Below are 25,306 nucleotides of genomic sequence, written 5' to 3' on the forward strand. Positions count from 1 at the left end.
TGAAAATGTGCGCTACACAGAACTCAGCATCCCCAATGTACCATTGCAGACTGCTCCAATGACAATGAATGACTGAGTTTGATGCATCTGGTGGACATGAGGCTTGAGGAATGGGGATGCAAATGATGAAATTTGTACTATTTCTTTAAACTGGGGGTGCCTATGTAACCGATGCGAAATGGCTAGCTAGTTAGCGGTGGTGCGGGCTAATAGCGTTTCAAGCGTTTCAATTGAAGTAGTTGTTCCCTTTAATCTGCAAGGGTTGTGTCTTTTGTGGAGCGATGGGTAACAATGCTTCGTGGGTGGCTGTTGTTGATGTGTGCAGAGGGTCCCTGGTTCGAGCCCAGGTAGGGGCGAGGAGAGGGGCGGAAGCAATACTGTGACACCTAAATAGCCTACCACTGCGTCACATTTCATGAAGTATAAAAAAGCATTTCAAACTTTTCCTATTAAACTGTGTAAGGTATTTGATTTGCTGTATTTCGTCCACTAACATTACATTGTTTCATCCTTGCTCACAGGTGAAAGAAATCATGCCTTTCGGTAACACCCACAACAAGCTGAAGATGAACTACTCCGTGGAGCAGGAGTACTCCGACCTGAGCCAGCATAACAACCTACGGGACAAGGACTCTCCAAGTGGATTTACAGTGAATGATGTCATTCAAACTCGGGTTGATAACCCAGGTAAATAGCCTTATACTTCATTCACATTATGCCTTATTCACATGACATCTGAGCAGTCTGTTACGTTTCACCGGATGTAATTTAAACGGGGACCCTCCGCAACGGAGTGGTATCGCAGCGCTCCTTGCGATTGAAGGCTTTCTATTCTGGTTAGAGCCAGTTTGCGCTGTTCTGTGAAGGGAGTAGTACACAGCATTTTACGAGATCTTCAGTTTCTTGGCAATTTCTCTAATGGAATAGCCTTCATTTCTCAGAACAATAATAGACTAACGAGTTTCAGAAGAAAGTTATTTGTTTCTGGCCATTTTGAGCCTGTAATCGAACCCACAAATGCTGATGCTCCAGATTCTCAGTTTTATTGCTTCTTTAATCAGAGCAACAGTTTTCAGCTGTGCTAACATAATTGCAAAAGGGTTTTCTAATGATCAATTAGCCTTTTAAAATGATAAACTTGGATTAACTAACACAACGTGCCATTGGAACACAGGAGTGATGGTTGCTGATATTGGACCTCTGTACACCTATGTAGATATTCCAAGTAATCAGCCGTTTCCAGCTACAGTAGTCATTTACAATACTAACAATGTCTACACTGTATTTCTCATCAACTTGATGTTATTTTAATGGACAAAAAATGTGCTTTTCTTTAAAAAACAAGGACATTTCTAAGTGACCCTAAACTTTTGAATGATAGTGTATATTCATGAAATATACACACACAGTGATATTTTTGTTGACACAGTGATGATTTAAAGATTAAATTAAATAGACTGCATGGGTGATTTAAGCCAATTATATGAATGTTGCCTCCCATTTTAGTTTATTGTGATGGTAATGATCTGTAAGCTAGTTTGACTTGCTAGAAATTTAGAGAGACAAGTTGAGGAAAAAGTTACTAAGCAAATCATGTTTTATTGTAACCTGAACAAAATGTTTCTCCTGTATTGAATTAAAGTTTTTTTTTGTAATCTCCCAAAATACATCACGATGTGTATGTACGGGGCATTAGAATAGTAAAATACACAAGGTGCAATTTCAAAATTTGGTTGTGCATCAACAGTTTCTCTCCTTTTATGTCAGTCACTGACAGTCACTCAAAGACCTGGCAGTGTGGTGCCAGGACAACAACCTCTACCTCAATGTGAGCAAGACAAAGGAGCTGATCGTGAACTACAGGAAAATGACATACCCAAATCTAACTGCCTCTAGCTCAGGACCTGAAGCAAGGATTTGCATATTCTTGACACCATTTGAAAGGAAACACTTTTGAAGTTTGTGGAAATGTGAAATGAATGTAGGAGAATATAACACATTAGATATGATAAAAGATAATACAAAGAAAAAAACAACTTTAAAAAATGTGAACAGAAATGCAAGAGAAAGGCCAAAATGGTTTATTCTAACCCATGGGTAATTTAGACTTTGGCCACTAGATGGCAGCACTATATGTGCAAAGTTTTGGTGATCCAATGAACCATTGCATATCTATTCAAAATGTTGTATCAAGACTGCCCAAATGTGCCTAATTGGTTTATTCATACATTTCAGGTTCATAATTGTGCACTCTCCTCAAACAACAGCATGTTATCCTTTCACTGTAATAGATACTGTAAATTGGACAGTGCAGTTAGATGACAAGAATTTAAGATTTCTGCCCATGTCAGACATGTCTGTCATGCAGGTGAAAGAGGACCCAAAAGCGACTTGGCGAAAACAGAGTCTTTAATCCAGTAAAGTAAATACAATCAAAAAACACAACTTTCACTCGAAATGACGAGGACAAACTGGAGACTCGATCTTGAACAGCAGGTGAACAGCAGGTTGCCTCGGGAAGGCACTTGAACCAAACAGACTCAGACACCTGCTCACCACGCAGCATCTGAGGAAAACACGACACGACAGGGCGATACACAAACACAGCACGGTGAATTCTAGACAAGGAACCGACAGGGCAGAAACGAATAACAAGGAGAGAAATAGGGACTCTAATCAGGGAAAAGGATCGGGAACAGGTGTGGGAAGACTAAATGATGATTAGGGGAATAGGAACAGCTGGGAGCAGGAACGGAACGATAGAGAGAAGAGAGAGCGAGAGAGTGAGAGAGGGAGGGGGAGAGAGAGGGCTAGAAAGAGGGAAAGAACCTAATAAGACCAGCAGAGGGAAACGAATAGAATGGGAAGCACAGGGACAAGACATGATAATAAATGACAAAACATGACAGTACCCCCCCACTCACCGAGCGCCTCCTGGCGCACTCGAGGAGGAATCCTGGCGGCAACGGAGGAAATCATCAATGAGTGAACGGTCCAGCACGTCCCGAGATGGAACCCAACTCCTCTCCTCAGGACCGTAACCCTCCCAATCCACTAAGTATTGGTGACCCCGTCCCCGAGAACGCATGTCCATGATCTTATGTACCTTGTAAATAGGTGCGCTCTCGACAAGGACGGGAGGGGGGAGGGAAGACGAACGGGGTGCGAAGAAAGGGCTTAACACAGGAGACATGGAAGACAGGATGGACGCGACGAAGATGTCGCGGAAGAAGCAGTCGCACAGCGACAGGATTGACGACCTGGGAGACACGGAACGGACCAATGAACCGCGGAGTCAACTTACGAGAAGCTGTCGTAAGAGGAAGGTTGCGAGTGGAAAGCCACACTCTCTGGCCGCAACAATACCTAGGACTCTTAATCCTGCGTTTATTGGCGGCTCTCACAGTCTGTGCCCTGTAGCGGCAAAGTGCAGACCTCACCCTCCTCCAGGTGCGCTCACAACGTTGGACAAACGCTTGAGCGGAGGGAACGCTGGACTCGGCAAGCTGGGATGAGAACAGAGGAGGCTGGTAACCCAGACTACTCTGAAACGGAGATAACCCGGTAGCAGACGAAGGAAGCGAATTGTGAGCGTATTCTGCCCAGGGGAGCTGTTCTGCCCAAGACGCAGGGTTTCTGAAAGAAAGGCTGCGTAGTATGCGACCAATCGTCTGATTGGCCCTCTCTGCTTGACCGTTAGACTGGGGATGAAACCCGGAAGAGAGACTGACGGACGCACCAATCAAACGACAGAACTCCCTCCAAAACTGTGACGTGAATTGCGGGCCTCTGTCTGAAACGGCGTCTAACGGGAGGCCATGAATTCTGAATACATTCTCGATAATGATTTGTGCCGTCTCCTTAGCGGAAGGAAGTTTAGCGAGGGGAATGAAATGTGCCGCCTTAGAGAACCTATCGACAACCGTAAGAATCACAGTCTTCCCCGCAGACAAAGGCAGACCGGTAATGAAGTCTAGGGCGATGTGAGACCATGGTCGAGAAGGAATGGGGAGCGGTCTGAGACGACCGGCAGGAGGAGAGTTACCCGACTTAGTCTGCGCGCAGTCCGAACAAGCAGCCACGAAACGGCGCGTGTCACGCTCCTGAGTCGGCCACCAAAAGCGCTGGCGAATAGACGCAAGAGTGCCTCGAACACCGGGATGACCAGCTAACTTGGCAGAGTGAGCCCACTGAAGAACAGCCAGACGAGTGGAAACAGGAACGAAAAGGAGGTTACTAGGACAAGCGCGCGCGACGCAGTGTGCGTGAGTGCTTGCTTAACCTGTCTTTCAATTCCCCAGACTGTTAACCCGACAACACGCCCATAAGGAAGAATCCCCTCGGGATCAGTAGAAGCCACAGAAGAACTAAACAGACGGGATAAGGCATCAGGCTTGGTGTTCTTGCTACCCGGACGGTAAGAAATCACAAACTCGAAACGAGCGAAAAACAACGCCCAACGAGCTTGACGGGCATTAAGTCGTTTGGCAGAACGGATGTACTCAAGGTTCTTATGGTCTGTCCAAACGACAAAAGGAACGGTCGCCCCCTCCAACCACTGTCGCCATTCGCCTAGGGCTAAGCGGATGGCGAGCAGTTCACGGTTACCCACATCATAGTTGCACTCAGATGGCGACAGGCGATGAGAAAAATAAGCGCAAGGATGAACCTTATCGTCAGACTGGAAGCGCTGGGATAGAATGGCTCCCACGCCTACCTCTGAAGCGTCAACCTCGACAATGAATTGTCTAGTGACGTCAGGAGTAACGAGGATAGGAGCGGACGTAAAACGTTCTTTTAGAAGATCAAAAGCTCCCTGGGCGGAACCGGACCACTTAAAACACGTCTTGACAGAAGTAAGAGCTGTGAGAGGGGCAGCAACTTGACCGAAATTACGAATGAAACGCCGATAGAAATTAGCGAAACCTAAAAAGCGCTGCAACTCGACACGTGACCTTGGAACGGGCCAATCACTGACAGCTTGGACCTTAGCGGAATCCATCTGAATGCCTTCAGCGGAAATAACGGAACCGAGAAAAGTAACGGAGGAGACATGAAAAGAGCACTTCTCAGCCTTTACGTAGAGACAATTCTCTAAAAGGCGCTGTAGAACACGTCGAACGTGCTGAACATGAATCTCGAGTGACGGAGAAAAAATCAGGATATCGTCAAGATAGACAAAAACAAAGATGTTCAGCATGTCTCTCAGAACATCATTAACTAATGCCTGAAAAACAGCTGGCGCATTGGCGAGACCGAACGGCAGAACCCGGTACTCAAAATGCCCTAACGGAGTGTTAAACGCCGTTTTCCACTCGTCCCCCTCTCTGATGCGCACGAGATGGTAAGCGTTACGAAGGTCCAACTTAGTAAAGCACCTGGCTCCCTGCAGAATCTCGAAGGCTGATGACATAAGGGGAAGCGGATAACGATTCTTAACCGTTATGTCATTCAGCCCTCGATAATCCACGCAGGGGCGCAGAGTACCGTCCTTCTTCTTAACAAAAAAGAACCCCGCCCCGGCCGGAGAGGAAGAAGGCACTATGGTACCGGCGTCAAGAGACACAGACAAATAATCCTCGAGAGCCTTACGTTCGGGAGCCGACAGAGAGTATAGTCTACCCCGAGGAGGAGTGGTCCCCGGAAGGAGATCAATACTACAATCATACGACCGGTGAGGAGGAAGGGAGTTGGCTCGGGACCGACTGAAGACCGTGCGCAGATCATGATATTCCTCCGGCACTCCTGTCAAATCGCCAGGTTCCTCCTGAGAAGTAGGGACAGAAGAAACGGGAGGGATGGCAGACATTAAACACTTCACATGACAAGAAACGTTCCAGGATAGGATAGAATTACTAGACCAATTAATAGAAGGATTATGACATACTAGCCAGGGATGACCCAAAACAACAGGTGTAAACGGTGAACGGAAAATCAAAAAAGAAATAGTCTCACTGTGGTTACCAGATACTGTGAGGGTTAAAGGTAGTGTCTCAAATCTGATACTGGGAAGATGACTACCATCTAAGGCGAACATGGGCGTAGGCTTCTCTAACTCTCTGAAAGGAATGTCATGTTTCCGAACCCATGCTTCGTCCATGAAACAACCCTCAGCCCCAGAGTCTATCAAGGCACTACATGTAGCACCCGAACCGGTCCAGCGTAGATGGACCGACAAAGTAGTACAGGATTTTGATGGAGAGACTTGAGTAGTTGCGCTCACCTGTAGCCCTCCGCTTACAGATGAGCTCTGGCTTTTACTGGACATGAATTAACAAAATGTCCAGCAACTCCGCAATAGAGGCACAGGCGGTTGGTGATCCTCCGTTCCCTCTCCTTAGTCGAGATGCGAATCCCTCCCAGCTGCATGGGCTCAGTCTCTGAGCCAGAGGAGGGAGATGGTTGCGATGCGGAGCAGGGAAACACCGTTGATGCGAGCTCTCTTCCACGAGCCCGGTGACGAAGATCTACCCGTCGTTCTATGCGGATGGCGAGAGCAATCAAAGAGTCCACATCTGAAGGAACCTCCCGGGAGAGAATCTCATCCTTAACCACTGCGTGGAGTCCCTCCAGAAAACGAGCGAGCAGCGCCGGCTCGTTCCACTCACTAGAGGCAGCAAGAGTGCGAAACTCAATAGAATAATCCGTTATGGACCGTTCACCTTGGCATAGGGAAGCCAGGGCCCTAGAAGCCTCCCTACCAAAAACTGAACGGTCAAAAACCCGATTCATCTCCTCTTTAAAGTTCTGGAACTTGTTAGAGCAATCAGCCCTTGCCTCCCAGATAGCTGTGCCCCATTCTCGAGCCCGGCCAGTAAGGAGTGAAATGACGTAAGCAACCCGAGCTCTCTCTCTAGAGTATGTGTTGGGTTGGAGAGAGAACACAATCTCACACTGCGTGAGAAAGGAGCGGCACTCAGTGGGCTGCCCGGAGTAGCAAGGTGGGTTATTAACCCTAGGTTCTGGAGGCTCGGCAGGCCAGGAAGTAACAGGTGGCACGAGACGAAGACTCTGGAACTGTCCAGAGAGGTCGGAAACCTGAGCGGCCAGGTTCTCCACGGCATGGCGAGCAGCAGACAATTCCTGCTCGTGTCTGCCGAGCATGGCTCCTTGGATCTCGACGGCAGTGTAACGAGCGTCTGAAGTCGCTGGGTCCATTCCTAGGTCGGTTCCTTCTGTCATGCAGGTGAAAGAGGACCCAAAAGCGACTTGGCGAAAACAGAGTCTTTAATCCAGTAAAGTAAATACAATCAAAAAACACAACTTTCACTCGAAATGACGAGGACAAACTGGAGACTCGATCTTGAACAGCAGGTGAACAGTTGCCTCGGGAAGGCACTTGAACCAAACAGACTCAGACACCTGCTCACCACGCAGCATCTGAGGAAAACACGACACGACAGGGCGATACACAAACACAGCACGGTGAATTCTAGACAAGGAACCGACAGGGCAGAAACGAATAACAAGGAGAGAAATAGGGACTCTAATCAGGGAAAAGGATCGGGAACAGGTGTGGGAAGACTAAATGATGATTAGGGGAATAGGAACAGCTGGGAGCAGGAACGGAACGATAGAGAGAAGAGAGAGCGAGAGAGTGAGAGAGGGAGGGGGAGAGAGAGGGCTAGAAAGAGGGAAAGAACCTAATAAGACCAGCAGAGGGAAACGAATAGAATGGGAAGCACAGGGACAAGACATGATAATAAATGACAAAACATGACACATGTCTATGTTCTGGGATTTTTTAGTCTATGTTCTGGGATCTTTTGTTTCTTACAACCTCAGTCGAATCACATTAGCCTACGTTAGCTCAATCAACCCACGGACGGGACACCGTTCCTGAAGAAGTCCCATTCACATCGACAGGGCTGTAGTGGAGCGGGTAAAAAGTTTCAAGTTCCTTGGTGTACACATCACCAAGACAGTCGCAAAGAGGGCACGACAACACCTTTCCCCCCTCAGGAGACTGAAAAGATTTGGCATGGGTCCCCAGATCCTCAAAAAGTTCTGCAGCTGCACCATCAAGAGCATCCTGACCGGTTGCATCAATGCCTGGTATGGGAACTGCTCGGCATCTAACCATAAGGTGCTACAGAGGGTGGTGCGTATGGCCCAGTACATCATTCGGGCCAAGCTTCCTGACATCCAGGACCTACAGTTGACGTCGGAGGTTTACATACACTTAGGTTGGAGTCATTAAAACTAATTTTTCAACCACTCCACAAATTTCTTGTTAACAAATTATAGTTTTGCCAAGTCCGTTAGGACATCTACTTTGTGCATGACACAAGTAATTTTTCCAACAATTGTTTACAAACAGATAATTTCCCTTATAATTCACTGTATCACAATTCCAGTGGGTCAGAAGTTTACATACACTAAGTTGACTGTGCCTTTAAAATGTCATGTCTTGGCTTTAGAAGCTTCTGATAGGCTAATTGACACCATTTGAGTCAAATGGAGGTGTACCTGTGGATGTATTTCAAGGCCTACCTTCAAACTCAGTGCCTCTGCTTGGCATCATGGGAAAATCAAAAGAAATCAGCCAAGACCTCCGAAAAAAAAGTACGCAAGTATAAACACCATGGGTTCATGAGGCCGTCATATCGCTCAGGAAGGAGACGCGTTCTGTCTCCTAGAGATGAACGTACTTTCATGCGAAAAGTGAAAATCAATCCCAGAACAATGGCAAAGGACCTTGTGAAGATGGTGGAGGAAATGGGTACAAAAGTATCTAAATCCACAGTAAAACGAGTCCAATATCAACATAACCTGAAAGGCCGCTCAGCAAGGAAGAAGCCACTGCTCCAAAACCGACATAAAAAGCCAAACTACGGTTTGCAACTGCACATGGGGACAAAGATTGTAGTTTTTGGAGAAATGTCCTCTGGTCTGATGAAACAAAAAAAAGAACTGTTTGGCCATAATGACCATCGTTATGTTTGGACGATAAAGGGGAGGCTTGCAAGGCGTAGAACACCATGCCAACCATGAAGCATGGGGGTAGCAGCAATATGTTGTGGGGTTGATTTGCTGCAGGAGGGACTGGTGCACTTCACAAAATAGATGGCACCTTGAGGGAGGAAAATTATGTGGCTATATTGAAGCAACATGTCAGGAATTTAAAGCTTGGTTGAAAATGGATCTTCCAAACGGATAATGACCCCAAGCATACTTCCAAAGTTGTGGCAAAATGGCTTAAGTACAACAAAGTCAAGGTATTGGAGTGGCCATCACAAACCCCAGACCTCAATCCCATAGACAATTTGTGGGCAGAACTGAAAAAGCGTGTACGAGCAAGGAGGCCTGACTCAGTTACACCAGCTCTGTCAGGAGGAATGGGCCAAAATTCCCCCAACTTATTATGGGATGCTTGTGGAAGGCTACCCAAAATGTTTGACCCAAGTTAAACAATTTAAAGGCAATGCTAATACTAATTGAGTGTATGTAAACTTCTGACCCACTGGGAATGTGATGAAAGAAATAGAAGCTGAAATAAATCATTCTCTCTACTATTATTCTGACATTTCATATTCTTAAAATAAAGTGGTGATCCTAACTGACCTAAGACAGTGAATTTTTACTAGGATTAAATGTCAGGAATTGTGAAGAACTAAGTTTAAATGTATTTGGCTAAGGTGTATGTAAACTTCTAACTTCATCTGTATATGCGAGGCGGTGTCAGAGCAAGGCCCCAAAAGATGCCAAAGACTCCAGTCACCCAAGTCATAGACTGTTCTCTCTGCTAGCGCACGGCAAGCGGCACCGGAGTGCCAAATCTAGGACCAAAGGCTCCTTAACAGATTCTACCCCCAAGCCTTAAGACTACTGAACAATGAATCAAATGACCACCTGGACTATTTACGTTGACACGCCTCCCCTCCCTTTGTTTTTACACTGCTGCTACTCACTGTTTATTATCTATGCATAGTCACTTTACCCCTACCTACATGTACAAAATAACTAGACTAAGCTGTACCCCCGCACATTGACTCGGTACCGGTACCCCCTATATATAGCCTCCACATTGACTCGGTACCGGTACCCCCTGTATATAGCCTCCACATTGACTCGGTACCGGTACCCCCTGTATATAGTCTCCACATTGACTCTGTACCGGTACCCCCTGTATATTTTATTTATTTATTTTACCTTTATTTAACCAGGCAAGTCAGTTAAGAACACATTCTTATTTTCAATGACGGCCTGGGAACAGTGGGTTAACTGCCTGTTCAGGGGCAGAACGACAGATTTGTACCTTGTCAGCTCGGGGGTTTGAACTCGCAACCTTCCGGTTACTAGTCCAACGCTCCAACCACTAGGCTACGCTGCCGCCTCCACATTGACTCTGTACCGGTACCCCCTGTATATAGCCTCCACATTGACTCTGTACCGGTACCCCCTGTATATAGCCTCCACATTGACTCTGTACCGGTACCCCCTGTATATAGCCTCCACATTAACTCTGTACCGGTACCCCCTGTATATAGCCTCCACATTAACTCTGTACCAGTACCCCCTGTATATAGCCTCCACATTGACTCTGTACCGGTACCCCCTGTATATAGCCTCCACATTGACTCTGTACCGGTACCCCCTGTATATAGCCTCCACATTGACTTTGTACCGGTACCCCCTGTATATAGCCTCCACATTGACTCTGTACCGGTACCCCCTGTATATAGCCTCCACATTGACTCTGTACCGGTACCCCCTGTATATAGCCTCCACATTGACTCTGTACCGGTACCCCCTGTATATAGCCTCCACATTGACTCTGTACCGGTACCCCCTGTATATAGCCTCCACATTAACTCTGTACCGGTACCCCCTGTATATAGCCTCCACATTAACTCTGTACCGGTACCCCCTGTATATAGCCTCCACATTGACTCTGTACTGGTACCCCCTGTATATAGCCTCCACATTGACTCTGTACCGGTACCCCCTGTATATAGCCTCCACATTGACTCTGTAGCGGTACCCCCTGTATATAGCCTTCACATTGACTCTGTACCGGTACCCCCTGTATATAGCCTCCACATTGACTCTGTACCGGTACCCCCTGTATATAGCCTCCACATTAACTCTGTACCGGTACCCCCTGTATATAGCCTCCACATTAACTCTGTACCGGTACCCCCTGTATATAGCCTCCACATTGACTCTGTACCGGTACCCCCTGTATATAGCCTCCACATTGACTCTGTACCGGTACCCCCTGTATATAGCCTCCACATTGACTCTGTACCGGTACCCCCTGTATATAGCCTCCACATTGACTCTGTACCGGTACCCCCTGTATATAGCCTCCACATTGACTCTGTACCGGTACCCCCTGTATATAGCCTCCACATTGACTCTGTACCGGTACCCCCTGTATATAGCCTCCACATTGACTCTGTACCGGTACCCCCTGTATATAGCCTCCACATTGACTCTGTACCGGTACCCCCTGTATATAGCCTCCACATTGACTCTGTACCGGTACCCCCTGTATATAGCCTCCACATTAACTCTGTACCGGTACCCCCTGTATATAGCCTCCACATTAACTCTGTACCGGTACCCCCTGTATATAGCCTCCACATTGACTCTGTACCGGTACCCCCTGTATATAGCCTCCACATTAACTCTGTACCGGTACCCCCTGTATATACCCTTCACATTGACTCTGTACCGGTACCCCCTGTATATAGCCTCCACATTGACTCTGTACCGGTACCCCCTGTATATAGCCTCCACATTAACTCTGTACCGGTACCCCCTGTATATAGCCTCCACATTAACTCTGTACCGGTACCCCCTGTATATAGCCTCCACATTGACTCTGTACCGGTACCCCCTGTATATAGCCTCCACATTGACTCTGTACCGGTACCCCCTGTATATAGCCTCCACATTGACTCTGTACCGGTACCCCCTGTATATAGCCTCCACATTGACTCTGTACCGGTACCCCCTGTATATAGCCTCCACATTGACTCTGTACCGGTACCCCCTGTATATAGCCTCCACATTAACTCTGTACCGGTACCCCCTGTATATAGCCTCCACATTAACTCTGTACCGGTACCCCCTGTGTATAGCCTCCACATTGACTCGGTACCGGTACCCCCTGTATATAGCCTCCACATTGACTCGGTACCGGTACCCCCTGTATATAACCTCCAGATTGACTCTGTACCGGTACCCCCTGTATATAGCCTCCACATTGACTCGGTACCGGTACCCCCTGTATATAGCCTCCAGATTGACTCTGTACCGGTACCCCCTGTATATAGCCTCCACATTGACTCGGTACCGGTACCCCCTGTCTATAGCCTCCACATTGACTCTGTACTGGTAACCCCTGTATATAGCCTCCACATTGACTCTGTACAGGTACTCCCTGTATATAGCCTCCACATTGACTCGGTACCGGTACCCCCTGTATATAGCCTCCACATTGACTCTGTACAGGTACCCCCTGTATATAGCCTCCACATTGACTCGGTACCGGTACCCCCTCTATATAGCTTCCAGATGGACTCTGTACCGGTACCCCCTGTATATAGCCTCCACATTGACTATGTACCGGTACCCCCTGTATATAGCCTCCACATTGACTCTGTACCGGTACCCCCTGTATATAGCCTCCACATTGACTCGGTACCGGTACCCCCTGTATATAGCCTCCACACTGACTCGGTACCGGTACCCCCTGTATATAGCCTCCACATTGACTCTGTACCGGTACCCCCTGTATATAGCCTCCACATTGACTCTGTACCGTAATATCCTGTATATAACCTCCACATTAACTCTGTACCGGTACCCCCTGTATATAGCCTCCACATTGACTCTGTACCGGTACCCCCTGTATATAGCCTCCACATTGACTCTGAAACGGTACCCCCTGTGTATAGCCTCCACATTGACTCTGTACCGGTACCCCCTGTGTATAGCCTCCACATTGACTCGGTACCGGTACCCCCTGTATATAGCCTCCACATTGACTCTGTACCGGTACCCCCTGTATATAGCCTCCACATTGACTCGGTACCGGTACCCCCTGTATATAACCCCGTTATTGTTATTTTTATTTGACTATTTGTACTTTAGTTTATTTAGTACATATTTTGTTCACTATTTCTTGAACTGTATTGTTGGTTAAGGGCTTGTAAGTAAGCATTTCACGGTAAGGTTTACACCTGTTGTATTCGGAGCATGTGACAAATACTATTTGATTTGATTTGATTAACATGTCGCCTAACAATTTTTTAAATTGGTAAATTAATCTAGCCAGTAATCTAAACTTGTAGTAATCATGGCCGAATAGCGATCGGGCACACAGGGTTAGGTTCCCAGGGACTCTGACCTCCAGGGGGCCCGCCATTGATTTTATTAGTCACTCCCACTCAGATATCAGCCTTATGCCTTTTGACATAACACTGGCTCTCTTGCGCAACATGCGAACCTGCGGTCATATCATTCCCACAGCTGTGTGTTAATAGTGTTACCTTTTGTTATTATGTTTAACCCACTATTGTAGCCTATAACTTCATATCCAGTTTGTATACCGACCTTTACCCGTGCAACAATGAATGGTAAGATGGTATGGTAATGGTAAGAGGTTGCGGATTGATAATAGGCGATAGAAAAAAATAGTGCAATGCCATGATAGGTTTTTATATAGATAAAATATTGATGACTGTACAAAATATGTTGGGTTTTTTTTACAGAGGAAGTGGGTGTGCTTGGACCCGACCTGGTGGCAGAAATGGTTAATCTATCACCTACAATGCAGGGCAGTCCCAAAACAGTACATGGGAAGTTTAGGCATAAACTGAAAATGCCAAAAATACCAGGCTTTGTGCGACGGAGCCCCAAACCCATAGTGGAGAGCAATCCTCCTCAAACAGGTACATTTAACTACAGTATTAATTGGTCAGAATTTGTCCTCAGCATTCTATCTGATGTGTGTATAATTTACAGCGTTTTCAGAAACTATTCATACTCCTTGATGTTACGAATAACTATGAGTGGTGGATGGAATCAGGCGCAGAGAGCAGGGGTCTGTCGTTTATCAAATTTATTACACCGGTGCAACCGAAAAAAATCACGCCAACACACAGGGCGTATATAGGTTGCCAGTCCAAAACAACAGGACAAAATAGACCAGAGAATAAAGATAAGAAAACAAATCACACCATCAAACACAGAGTAACAAAAAACAAGCCCGCACAAAATACCCAGCGGGCCTAGTGCCCTTAAATACCCTACAAACAAACCCTAATACAAAACAGGTGTACCCAATTAACCACTAACCAACACAAACGGAAAAAGGAATCGATGGCAGCTAATAGGCCGGAGACGACGACCGCCGAGCCCCGCCCAAACAGGAAGAGGCACCCTCTTCAGCGAGGTTCGTGACACTTGACTTATTCCACATTTTGTTGTGTTACTGCCTGAATTCAAAATTGCCTAAATATGTATTTATTTCTCACACATTACCCCATAATTACAAAATGGAATCTTGTTTTTTGAGAGAAAAAAAAATCACATTTATTGAAAACAAAATACAGAAATATCTCATTTTACATAAGTATTCAAACCCCTGAGTCAATAGTTTGTAGAAGCACCATTGTGTCAGCGATTAGGTGAATGGATAAGCGGAGTCAGGCGCAGGACACAGGTATGAGTCATCATCTGAATTTACTCAAAATGTAAGAAATGTTCCAACATGGAAAAACACAAATATCCAGAGCACAAAGAACGAACCCACATGACAATGACAATCACTCACAAAACAGAAAGGGAAGCCAGAGGGTTAAATAAGGAACATTGATTATGGAATGGAAACCAGGTGTGTATAATGAAGACAAAACAAATGGAAAAGGAAACATGGATCGGTGGTGACTAGAAAGCCGGTGACGTCGACCACCGAATGCCGCCCGAACAAGGAGAGGGACCAACTTCGGCAGAAGTCGTGACACATTGGCAGCAATTCAATCTTTGAGTCTTTCTGGGTAAATCTCTAAGCGCTTTCCACTCCTGGACTGGTCAACATTTCCCCATTTATCTTTTTCAAAATTCTTCAAGCTCTGTCAAGTTGGTTGTTGATTATCACTAGACAACCATTTTCAGGTCTTGCCGTAGATTTAAGTCAAAACTGTAACTCGGCCACTCAGGAACATTCACTGTCTACTTGGGAAGCAACTCCAATGTAGATTTGGCCTTGTGTTTTAGGTTATTGTCCTGATGGAATTCATCTCCTAGTCTGGTGGAAAGCAGACTGAACCAGGTTTTCCTCTAGGATTTTGCCTGTGCTTAGTTCCATTCTGTTCGTTTTTTATACTGAAAAGCTCTCCAGTCCTTAACAATTACAAGCATACCCATAACATAAATAGTTCATGTCTGAAAACATAATTCCACTTTGACATTATGCGGTATTGTGTGTAGGCCAGTGACTAACATCTCCATTTAATCCATTTAAAATTCAGGCCCGACAAAATGTGGAAAAATACAAGGGTGTGAAGTATATAGACTAAGCTGTCTACTTTAAGGTTAACTCCAATGTACTATACTATGAAGTAGCCTGTATGAAGTACTAGCCTACTAGCTCAGTATATTGATTTGTCATATTTATTATCCCTAAAGAGGAATTCTAAATGAAAAAAATAAGTGTCATGTTATATTTTCGTTCACCATGAAAAATTATTTGCACTATATATACACTGCTCAAAAGAATAAAGGGAACACTAAAATAACACATGCTAGATCTGAATGTATGAAATATTCTTATAAAATACTTTTTTACATAGTTGAATGTGCTGACAACAAAATCACACAAAACTGTTCAATGGAAATCAAATTTATCAACCCATGGAGGTCTGGATTTGGAGTCACACTCAAAATTAAAGTGGAAAACCACACTACAGGCTGATCCAACTTTGATGTAATGTCCTTAAAACAAGTCAAAATGAGGCTCAGTAGTGTGTGTGGCCTCCACGTGCCTGTATGACCCCCCTACAACGCCTGGGCATGCTCTTGATGAGGTGGCAGATGGTCTCCCGAGGGATCTCCTCCCAGACCTGGACTAAAGCATCCGCCAACTCCTGGACAGTCTGTGGTGCAACGTGGCGTTGGTGGATGGAGTAAGACATGATGTCCCAGATGTGCTCAATTGGATTCAGGTCTGGGGAACGGGCGGACCAGTCCATAGCATCAATGCCTTCCTCTTGCAGGTACTGCTGACACACTCCAGCCACATGAGGTCTAGCATTGTCTTGCATTAGGAGGAACCCAGGGCCAACCGCACCAGTATATGCTCTCACAAGGGGTCTGAGGATCTCATCTCGGTACCTAATGGCAGTCAGGCTACCTCTGGCGAGCACATGGAGGGCTGTGCGGCCCCCCCAAAGAAATGCCACCCCACACCATGACTGACCCACCACCAAACCGGTCATGCTGGAGGATGTTGCAGGCAGCAGAACGTTCTCCACGGCGTCTCCGGACTGTCACGTCTGTCACGTGCTCAGTGTGAACCTGCTTTCATCTGTGAAGAGCACAGGGCGCCAGTGGCGAATTTGCCAATCTTGTTGTTCTCTGGCAAATGAAAAACGTCCTGCGCGGTGTTGGGCTGTAAGCACAACCCCCACCTGTGGACGTCGGGCCCTCATACCACCCCCATGGAGTCTGTTTCTGACCGTTTGAGCAGACACATGCACATTTGTGGCCTGCTGGAGGTCATTTTGCAGGGCTCTGGCAGTGCTCCTCCTGCTCCTCCTTGCACAAAGGCGGAGGTAGCGGTCCTGCTGCTGGGTTGTTGCCCTCCTACGGCCTCCTCCACGTGTCCTGATGTACTGGCCTGTCTCCTGGTAGCGCCTCCATGCTCTGGACACTACGCTGACAGACACAGCAAACCTTCTTGCCACAGCTCGCATTGATGTGCCATCCTGGATGAGCTGCACTACCTGAGCCACGTGTGTGGGTTGTAGACTCCGTCTCATGCTACCACTAGAGTGAAAGCACTGCCAGCATTCAAAAGTGACCAAAACATCAGCCAGGAAGCATAGGAACTGAGAAGTGGTCTGTGGTCCCCACCTGCAGAACCACTCCTTTATTGGGGGTGTCTTGCTAATTGCCTATAATTTCCACCTGTTGTCTATACTATTTGCACAACAGCATGTGAAATTTATTGTCAATCAGTGTTGCTTCCTAAGTGGACAGTTTGATTTCACAGAAGTGTGATTGACTTGGAATTACATTGTTTTGTTTAAGTGTTCCCTTTATTTTTTTGAGCAGTGTATATGTATATATGTATATATGTATATATGTGTATGTATGTGTGTCACCGTTCATTGTCACGTACAGACTGCACTAAAATAACTATTCAATCATTGTACTTGGTGGTCTGTGAAAAAAAACTTTTTTTCCAGAGGTGATTATGGACTTTTTGGAGAACCTGAAGGAAAATCGCTTGGTGGAGGCTTGCCAGCAGTTGCTCTTGCGAGAGGACAAGCTATTTGGCCAAGAAACCATGACGGTAGAGGGATTGGTTCAGGTTTGCAACGAAGACGATAAAGACACGCTCCAAAAAGACTATGAAACCCTGCTGCTCCACTTATGGATGGCAGTTCACACCACCTTTAGTTCCACACCCTCAGGAGAACGCCTAGAGATACTTCGGAGTGCGGTGGAAACCATAACGCTGCTGGAAGAGAAGGACCAGCAATGGGAAGGGCGGCCAGAGGGCAGCAGCGAGGCCCCCGTGTGGCGGCCACACCAGTGCCGGCACACCCACGACACCCTGCTTGAAAAAATGGTGGATTCTCAAATGAGGAATGCGACATTGGAAGAGGACAATATTAGCGTTAGCAGTGTGGACAACCTGTCAACGTCCATGAAAAGGGAGGTATGTAGGATGGGCAAGCGTCTGAAGGAGGACGTCCTCAGAGTGGCCAGGGACATAAGGGACTGCTACCCCCCAGACTTTGACGTGTGCAACTTGTATGTGAGACTTTACCATCAGAAGTTCTCAGCAAGGTTAACAGAACTGGCCCGCTCTGGGCTCGATGTGGATGACTGTAACTACCTCCTCTGCTGGGTGAACAATTACTATCCAAAGTAAGTGGGAAATGGGAGGGCAGTTGCCTTGGATTCTTGAAGGGCTTGATAACAATCAGTGGGAGTGATAGGGGCAATTGTGCTTCTTAAAAAAAAAAAATCACATTTAAGTGATGTCAAACCGCATATGTAGTTGATTTGAGTTGATTGGGCCATTACATTTTAGAAAATTGAACAATTTCCCCTATCACTGCCATTGATTGTTAGCTAGCAGTGGCTAAAGTTAGCTGAAATTTGTAGTGGCTGTTTAAAGAACTGAACCATGGATTATAGTTTCTCCAGACCCATAGACTATTTACATTATGATGAATCATTTAACAAAGTTGTAAAATCCTGACCTTCCCCTTTAAAAAAAGGCTAGTTCCCCTTTTTAGAAAGTCTGCTAACATAAATGCTGCATATTTTGCGTAGCTGATTGCTCAAGGTTGCCTACATTATCGTCCTGCCTTGTACAGTCTGAGTGTTTCTGAGATGTCTCGTATGGTTTCTATCAATGACTTGATGTCATTTACAACATGTTTATATCTGTTTCAGTGACATCTTAAAACACAAAGACCTTGAGGGGCACATCAACATGGAGTCTTTGGGAACTCTTTTATCTGAGAAGGATCTCACAACATTGGAGGAGCAGTATCTACTACAAAAAGAGGTAAACAGGATGCCAGAAACAGCTAAATCTAATGAACAGGCTAAATCTGTTATGCAGGTGAATGAGGACCCAAAAGCGACTTGGCGAAAACAGAGTCTTTAATCCAGTAAAGGAAATATGCAATACTCCTAGACAAATCGGAGCGGTAAATAAAGCATAAAAAACAATTCCACTCGTAATGACGAGAACAGACTGGAGACTCGATCATAAACTGTAGGTTGCCTCGGGAAGGCACTTGACCGTAGCAGACTCAGACACCTGCTCACCACGCAGCATCTGAGGGAAACACGACACGACAGGGCGATACAAAGACACAGCACGGTGAACAATATACAAGGATCCGACAGGACAGAAACGGAAAACAAGGGGAGAAATAGGGACTCTAATCAGGGGAAAAGATAGGGAACAGGTGTGGAAAGACTAAATGATTGATTAGGGGAATAGGAACAGCTGGGAGCAGGAACGGAACGATAGAGAGAAGAGAGAGAGGGAGGGAGAGAGAAAAAGGGAACGAACCTAAAAAGACCAGCAGGGGAAAACGAACAGAAGGAAAAGCAAAATGACAAGACAATATAAGACAAAACATGACAGTACCCCCCACTCACCGAGCGCCTCCTGGCGCACTCGAGGAGGAATCCTGGCGGCAACGAAGGAAATCATCAATCAGTGAACGGTCCAGCACGTCCCGAGACGGAACCCAACTCCTCTCCTCAGGACCGTAACCCTCCCAATCCACTAAGTATTGGTGACCCCGTCCCCGAGAACGCATGTCCATGATCCTACGTACCTTGTAAATAGGTGCGCTCTCGACAAGGACGGGGGGGAAAGACGAACGGGGTGCGAAGAAAGGGCTTGACACAGGAGACATGGAAGACAGGATGGACGCGACGAAGATGTCGCGGAAGAAGCAGTCGCACAGCGACAGGATTGACGACCTGGGAGACACGGAACGGACCAATGAACCGCGGAGTCAACTTACGAGAAGCTGTCGTAAGAGGAAGGTTGCGAGTGGAAAGCCACACTCTCTGGCCGCAACAATACCTTGGACTCTTAATCCTACGTTTATTGGCGGCTCTCACAGTCTGTGCCCTGTAACGGCAAAGTGCAGACCTCACCCTCCTCCAGGTGCGCTCACAACGTTGGACAAACGCTTGAGCGGAGGGAACGCTGGACTCGGCAAGCTGGGATGAGAACAGAGGAGGCTGGTAACCCAGACTACTCTGAAACGGAGATAACCCGGTAGCAGACGAAGGAAGCGAGTTGTGAGCGTATTCTGCCCAGGGAGCTGTTCTGCCCAAGACGCAGGGTTTCTGAAAGAAAGGCTGCGTAGTATGCGACCAATCGTCTGATTGGCCCTCTCTGCTTGACCGTTAGACTGGGGATGAAACCCGGAAGAGAGACTGACGGACGCACCAATCAAACGACAGAAGTCCCTCCAAAACTGTGACGTGAATTGCGGGCCTCTGTCTGAAACGGCGTCTAACGGGAGGCCATGAATTCTGAACACATTCTCGATGATGATTTGTGCCGTCTCCTTAGCGGAAGGAAGTTTAGCGAGGGGAATGAAATGTGCCGCCTTAGAGAACCTATCGACAACCGTAAGAATCACAGTCTTCCCCGCAGACAAAGGCAGACCGGTAATGAAGTCTAGGGCGATGTGAGACCATGGTCGAGAAGGAATGGGAAGCGGTCTGAGAAGACCGGCAGGAGGAGAGTTACCTGACTTAGTCTGCGCGCAGTCCGAACAAGCAGCCACGAAACGGCCACCAAAAGCCACCAAAAGCGCTGGCGAATAGAAGCAAGAGTGCTTCGAACGCCGGGATGACCAGCTAACTTGGCAGAGTGAGCCCACTGAAGAACAGCCAGACGAGTAGAAACAGGAACGAAAAGAAGGTTACTAGGACAAGCGCGCGGCGACGCAGTGTGCGTGAGTGCTTGCTTAACCTGTCTTTCAATTCCCCAGACTGTCAACCCGACAACACGCCCATAAGGAAGAATCCCCTCGGGATCAGTAGAAGCCACAGAAGAACTAAAAAGACGGGATAAGGCATCAGGCTTGGTGTTCTTGCTACCCGGACGGTAAGAAATCACAAACTCGAAACGAGCGAAATACAACGCCCAACGAGCTTGACGAGCATTAAGTCGTTTGGCAGAACGGATGTACTCAAGGTTCTTATGGTCTGTCCAAACGACAAAAGGAACGGTCGCCCCCCAACCACTGTCGCCATTCGCCTAGGGCTAAGCGGATGGCGAGCAGTTCGCGGTTACCCACATCATAGTTGCGTTCAGATGGCGACAGGCGATGAGAAAAATAAGCGCAAGGATGAACCTTATCGTCAGACTGGAAGCGCTGGGATAGAATGGCTCCCACGCCTACCTCTGAAGCGTCAACCTCGACAATGAATTGTCTAGTGACGTCAGGAGTAACGAGGATAGGAGCGGACGTAAAACGTTCTTTTAGAAGATCAAAAGCTCCCTGGGCGGAACCGGACCACTTAAAGCACGTCTTGACAGAAGTAAGAGCTGTGAGAGGGGCAGCAACTTGACCGAAATTACGAATGAAACGCCGATAGAAATTAGCGAAACCTAGAAAGCGCTGCAACTCGACACGTGACCTTGGAAGGGCCACTCACTGACAGCTTGGACCTTAGCGGAATCCATCTGAATGCCTTCAGCGGAAATAACGGAACCGAGAAAAGTAACGGAGGAGACATGAAAAGAGCACTTCTCAGCCTTCACGTAGAGACAATTCTCTAAAAGGCGCTGGAGAACACGTTGAACGTGCTGAACATGAATCTCGAGTGACGGTGAAAAAATCAGGATGTCGTCAAGGTAGACAAAAACAAAGATGTTCAGCATGTCTCTCAGAACATCATTAACTAATGCCTGAAAAACAGCTGGCGCATTGGCGAGACCAAACGGCAGAACCCGGTACTCAAAATGCCCTAACGGAGTGTTAAACGCCGTTTTCCACTCGTCCCCCTCTCTGATGCGCACGAGATGGTAAGCGTTACGAAGGTCCAACTTAGTAAAGCACCTGGCTCCCTGCAGAATCTCGAAGGCTGATGACATAAGGGGAAGCGGATAACGATTCTTAACCGTTATGTCATTCAGCCCTCGATAATCCACGCAGGGGCGCAGAGTACCGTCCTTTTTCTTAACAAAAAAAACCCCCGACCCGGCCGGAGAGGAAGAAGGCACTATGGTACCGGCGTCAAGAGACACAGACAAATAATCCTCGAGAGCCTTACGTTCGGGAGCCGACAGAGAGTATAGTCTATCCCGAGGAGGAGTGGTCCCCGGAAGGAGATCAATACTACAATCATACGACCGGTGAGGAGGAAGGGAGTTGGCTCGGGACCGACTGAAGACCGTGCGCAGATCATGATATTCCTCCGGCACTCCTGTCAAATCGCCAGGTTCCTCCTGAGAAGTGGGGACAGAAGAAACGGGAGGGATGGCAGACATTAAACACTTCACATGACAAGAAACGTTCCAGGATAGGATAGAATTACTAGACCAATTAATAGAAGGATTATGACATACTAGCCAGGGATGACCCAAAACAACAGGTGTAAAAGGTGAACGAAAAATCAAAAAAGAAATAGTCTCACTGTGGTTACCAGATACTGTGAGGCTTAAAGGTAGTGTCTCAAATCTGATACTGGGAAGATGACTACCATCTAAGGCGAACATGGGCGTAGGCTTGTCTAACTGTCTGAAAGGAATGTCATGTTTCCGAGCCCATGCTTCGTCCATGAAACAACCCTCAGCCCCAGAGTCTATCAAGGCACTGCATGTAGCACCCGAACCGGTCCAGCGTAGATGGACCGACATAGTAGTACAGGATCTAGATGGAGAGACCTGAGTAGTAGCGCTCACCAGTAGCCCTCCGCTTACTGATGAGCTCTGGCTTTTACTGGACATGAATTGACAAAATGTCCAGCAAGTCCGCAATAGAGGCACAGGCGGTTGGTGATCCTCCGTTCCCTCTCCTTAGTCGAGATGCGAATACCTCCCAGCTGCATGGGCTCAGTCTCTGAGCCAGAGGAGGGAGATGGTTGCGATGCGGAGCAGGGAAACACCGTTGACGCGAGCTCTCTTCCACGAGCTTGGTGACGAAGATCTACCCGTCGTTCTATGCGGATGGCGAGAGCAATCAAAGAGTCCACACTGGAAGGAACCTCCCGGGAGAGAATCTCATCTTTAACCACTGCGTGGAGTCCTCCAGAAAACGAGCGAGCAGCGCCGGCTCGTTCCAGTCACTAGAGGCAGCAAGAGTGCGAAACTCTATAGAGTAATCCGTTATGGATCGATCACCTTGGCATAGGGAAGCCAGGGCCCTAGAAGCCTCCCTACCAAAAACTGAACGGTCAAAAACCCGAATCATCTCCTCTTTAAAGTTCTGGTAATTGTTAGAACAATCAGCCCTTGCCTCCCAGATAGCTGTGCCCCACTCTCGAGCCCGGCCAGTAAGGAGTGATATGACGTAAGCAACCCGAGCTCTCTCTCTAGAGTATGTGTTGGGTTGGAGAGAGAACACAATATCACACTGGGTGAGAAAGGAGCGGCACTCCGTGGGCTGCCCGGAGTAACAAGGTGGGTTATTAACCCTAGGTTCCGGAGGCTCGGCAGACCAGGAAGTAACAGGTGGCACGAGACGAAGACTCTGGAACTGTCCAGAGAGGTCGGAAACCTGAGCGGCCAGGTTCTCCACGGCATGACGAGCAGCAGACAATTCCTGCTCGTGTCTGCCGAGCATGGCTCCTTGGATCTCGACGGCAGTGTTACGAGCGTCTGTAGTCGCTGGGTCCATTCTTTGGTCGGATCCTTCTGTTATGCAGGTGAATGAGGACCCAAAAGCGACTTGGCGAAAACAGAGTCTTTAATCCAGTAAAGGAAATATGCAATACTCCTAGACAAATCGGAGCGGTAAATAAAGCATAAAAAACAATTCCACTCGTAATGACGAGAACAGACTGGAGACTCGATCATAAACTGTAGGTTGCCTCGGGAAGGCACTTGACCGTAGCAGACTCAGACACCTGCTCACCACGCAGCATCTGAGGGAAACACGACACGACAGGGCGATACAAAGACACAGCACGGTGAACAATATACAAGGATCCGACAGGACAGAAACGGAAAACAAGGGGAGAAATAGGGACTCTAATCAGGGGAAAAGATAGGGAACAGGTGTGGAAAGACTAAATGATTGATTAGGGGAATAGGAACAGCTGGGAGCAGGAACGGAACGATAGAGAGAAGAGAGAGAGGGAGGGAGAGAGAAAAAAGGGAACGAACCTAAAAAGACCAGCAGGGGGAAAACGAACAGAAGGAAAAGCAAAATGACAAGACAATATAAGACAAAACATGACAAAATCCATGTGTATACGACTAGACCATCCTTTCAGAGTAGCCTGGTCCCAGATCTATTTGTGCTGTCTTGCAAACTGCTATGGTGTGTTAATGACCATAGGGCTTGGCAAGATAGCACAAACATATCTGGGACCAGGCTACTTTCAGAGTGCTTTAGAATTGGAAATAATGTATTCTTTTATAATGTTGTATACAATATCTTTCAGAACTATAGTGTCAAGCTTACAGAATTGCGATGACCTGTGCTATGTCCTTTTCAGAGTAGAGTCAGGACCTGGTTCTCCAAGGCTCTCAGTAAGGAGGAGGAGGGTTGGCTCAGTGGAAAGAGTCCAGAACTCATTGACGGGTACTGCTTCTGTCCTCTGGCCATTGACATCATACAGGTTGAAACCTATTGGATTACTACTACTTCTTCTAGTACTTGTCTGTGTTCAGCCCTACTCTTTCTTTGACCTGAACATGTTCTTCTTTGTTTTCATACTACAGATATGAAGTAGCTTTTTCTCCTGCGTGGTTTTATATAAGCTTCATATTGACATGTCAACCTTGACATAATTCTATTTAAACTGACATTACCCTCCAAAACCAAAGTTTGTCTGATATTTTCAGACCTCGAAACAATGAGCCCCATAAATCAGAAATATTTAATGAATGCACTGAATTTCATACGTTTCTACACTGAATTGAGTTTTCATGGAATTAATCCCATCCCTGCTCTAAGCTATGTTGACTGTGCAGGGTCAGGTTTTATGTGCTAATACTGTATGTTGTTCTGTTTACTAGGCTGTTGATGGGGCCATGAGAGAGGCCAGGACTATTCTGGGCAGTGAGGCTAAAGCCCAGAGAATCCTTTGTCAGCTGGACAGCTTCTTGATGAGGTAGTATACCCATTTCTTATTGCTCTGGCCACTGGGTCGTGCTCCTTAGTTACCAAATGGAATAAAACAGACTGAAACAGAGAGAGACTATCTGGACTTGTCCAATAAGTAACACTGATTTTCCTTTTCCATTGCAAAACATTTTGGTTGTGTGCCTTAATGAACACGTCCTGTCGTAGTTGAAAGTTTGCTTTTCCATTGCAAAACATTTTGGTTGTGTGCCTTAATGAACACGTCCTGTCGTAGTTGAACGTTTGCTTTTCCATTGCAAAACATTTTGGTTGTGTGC

At 46.9% G+C, this 25,306-nt stretch overlaps 1 protein-coding gene across 1 annotated transcript; it reads left to right on the plus strand.

The window, feature by feature from the left end:
* The first annotated feature begins 533 nt into the window (after positions 1 to 533).
* On the plus strand, positions 534 to 25,021 carry LOC123991497 (tumor necrosis factor alpha-induced protein 2-like). The gene is made up of 5 exons (XM_046293112.1): positions 534 to 687; positions 17,424 to 18,111; positions 18,646 to 18,760; positions 24,400 to 24,522; positions 24,923 to 25,021. The coding sequence occupies exons 1-5, from the start codon at positions 534 to 536 to the stop codon at positions 25,019 to 25,021; spliced, it is 1,179 nt and encodes a 392-aa protein (XP_046149068.1).
* The last annotated feature ends 285 nt before the right edge of the window (positions 25,022 to 25,306 follow it).

This window comes from Oncorhynchus gorbuscha, linkage group LG12 (assembly GCF_021184085.1).
Source record: "Oncorhynchus gorbuscha isolate QuinsamMale2020 ecotype Even-year linkage group LG12, OgorEven_v1.0, whole genome shotgun sequence".
In the NCBI taxonomy this organism is placed as follows: domain Eukaryota; kingdom Metazoa; phylum Chordata; class Actinopteri; order Salmoniformes; family Salmonidae; genus Oncorhynchus; species Oncorhynchus gorbuscha.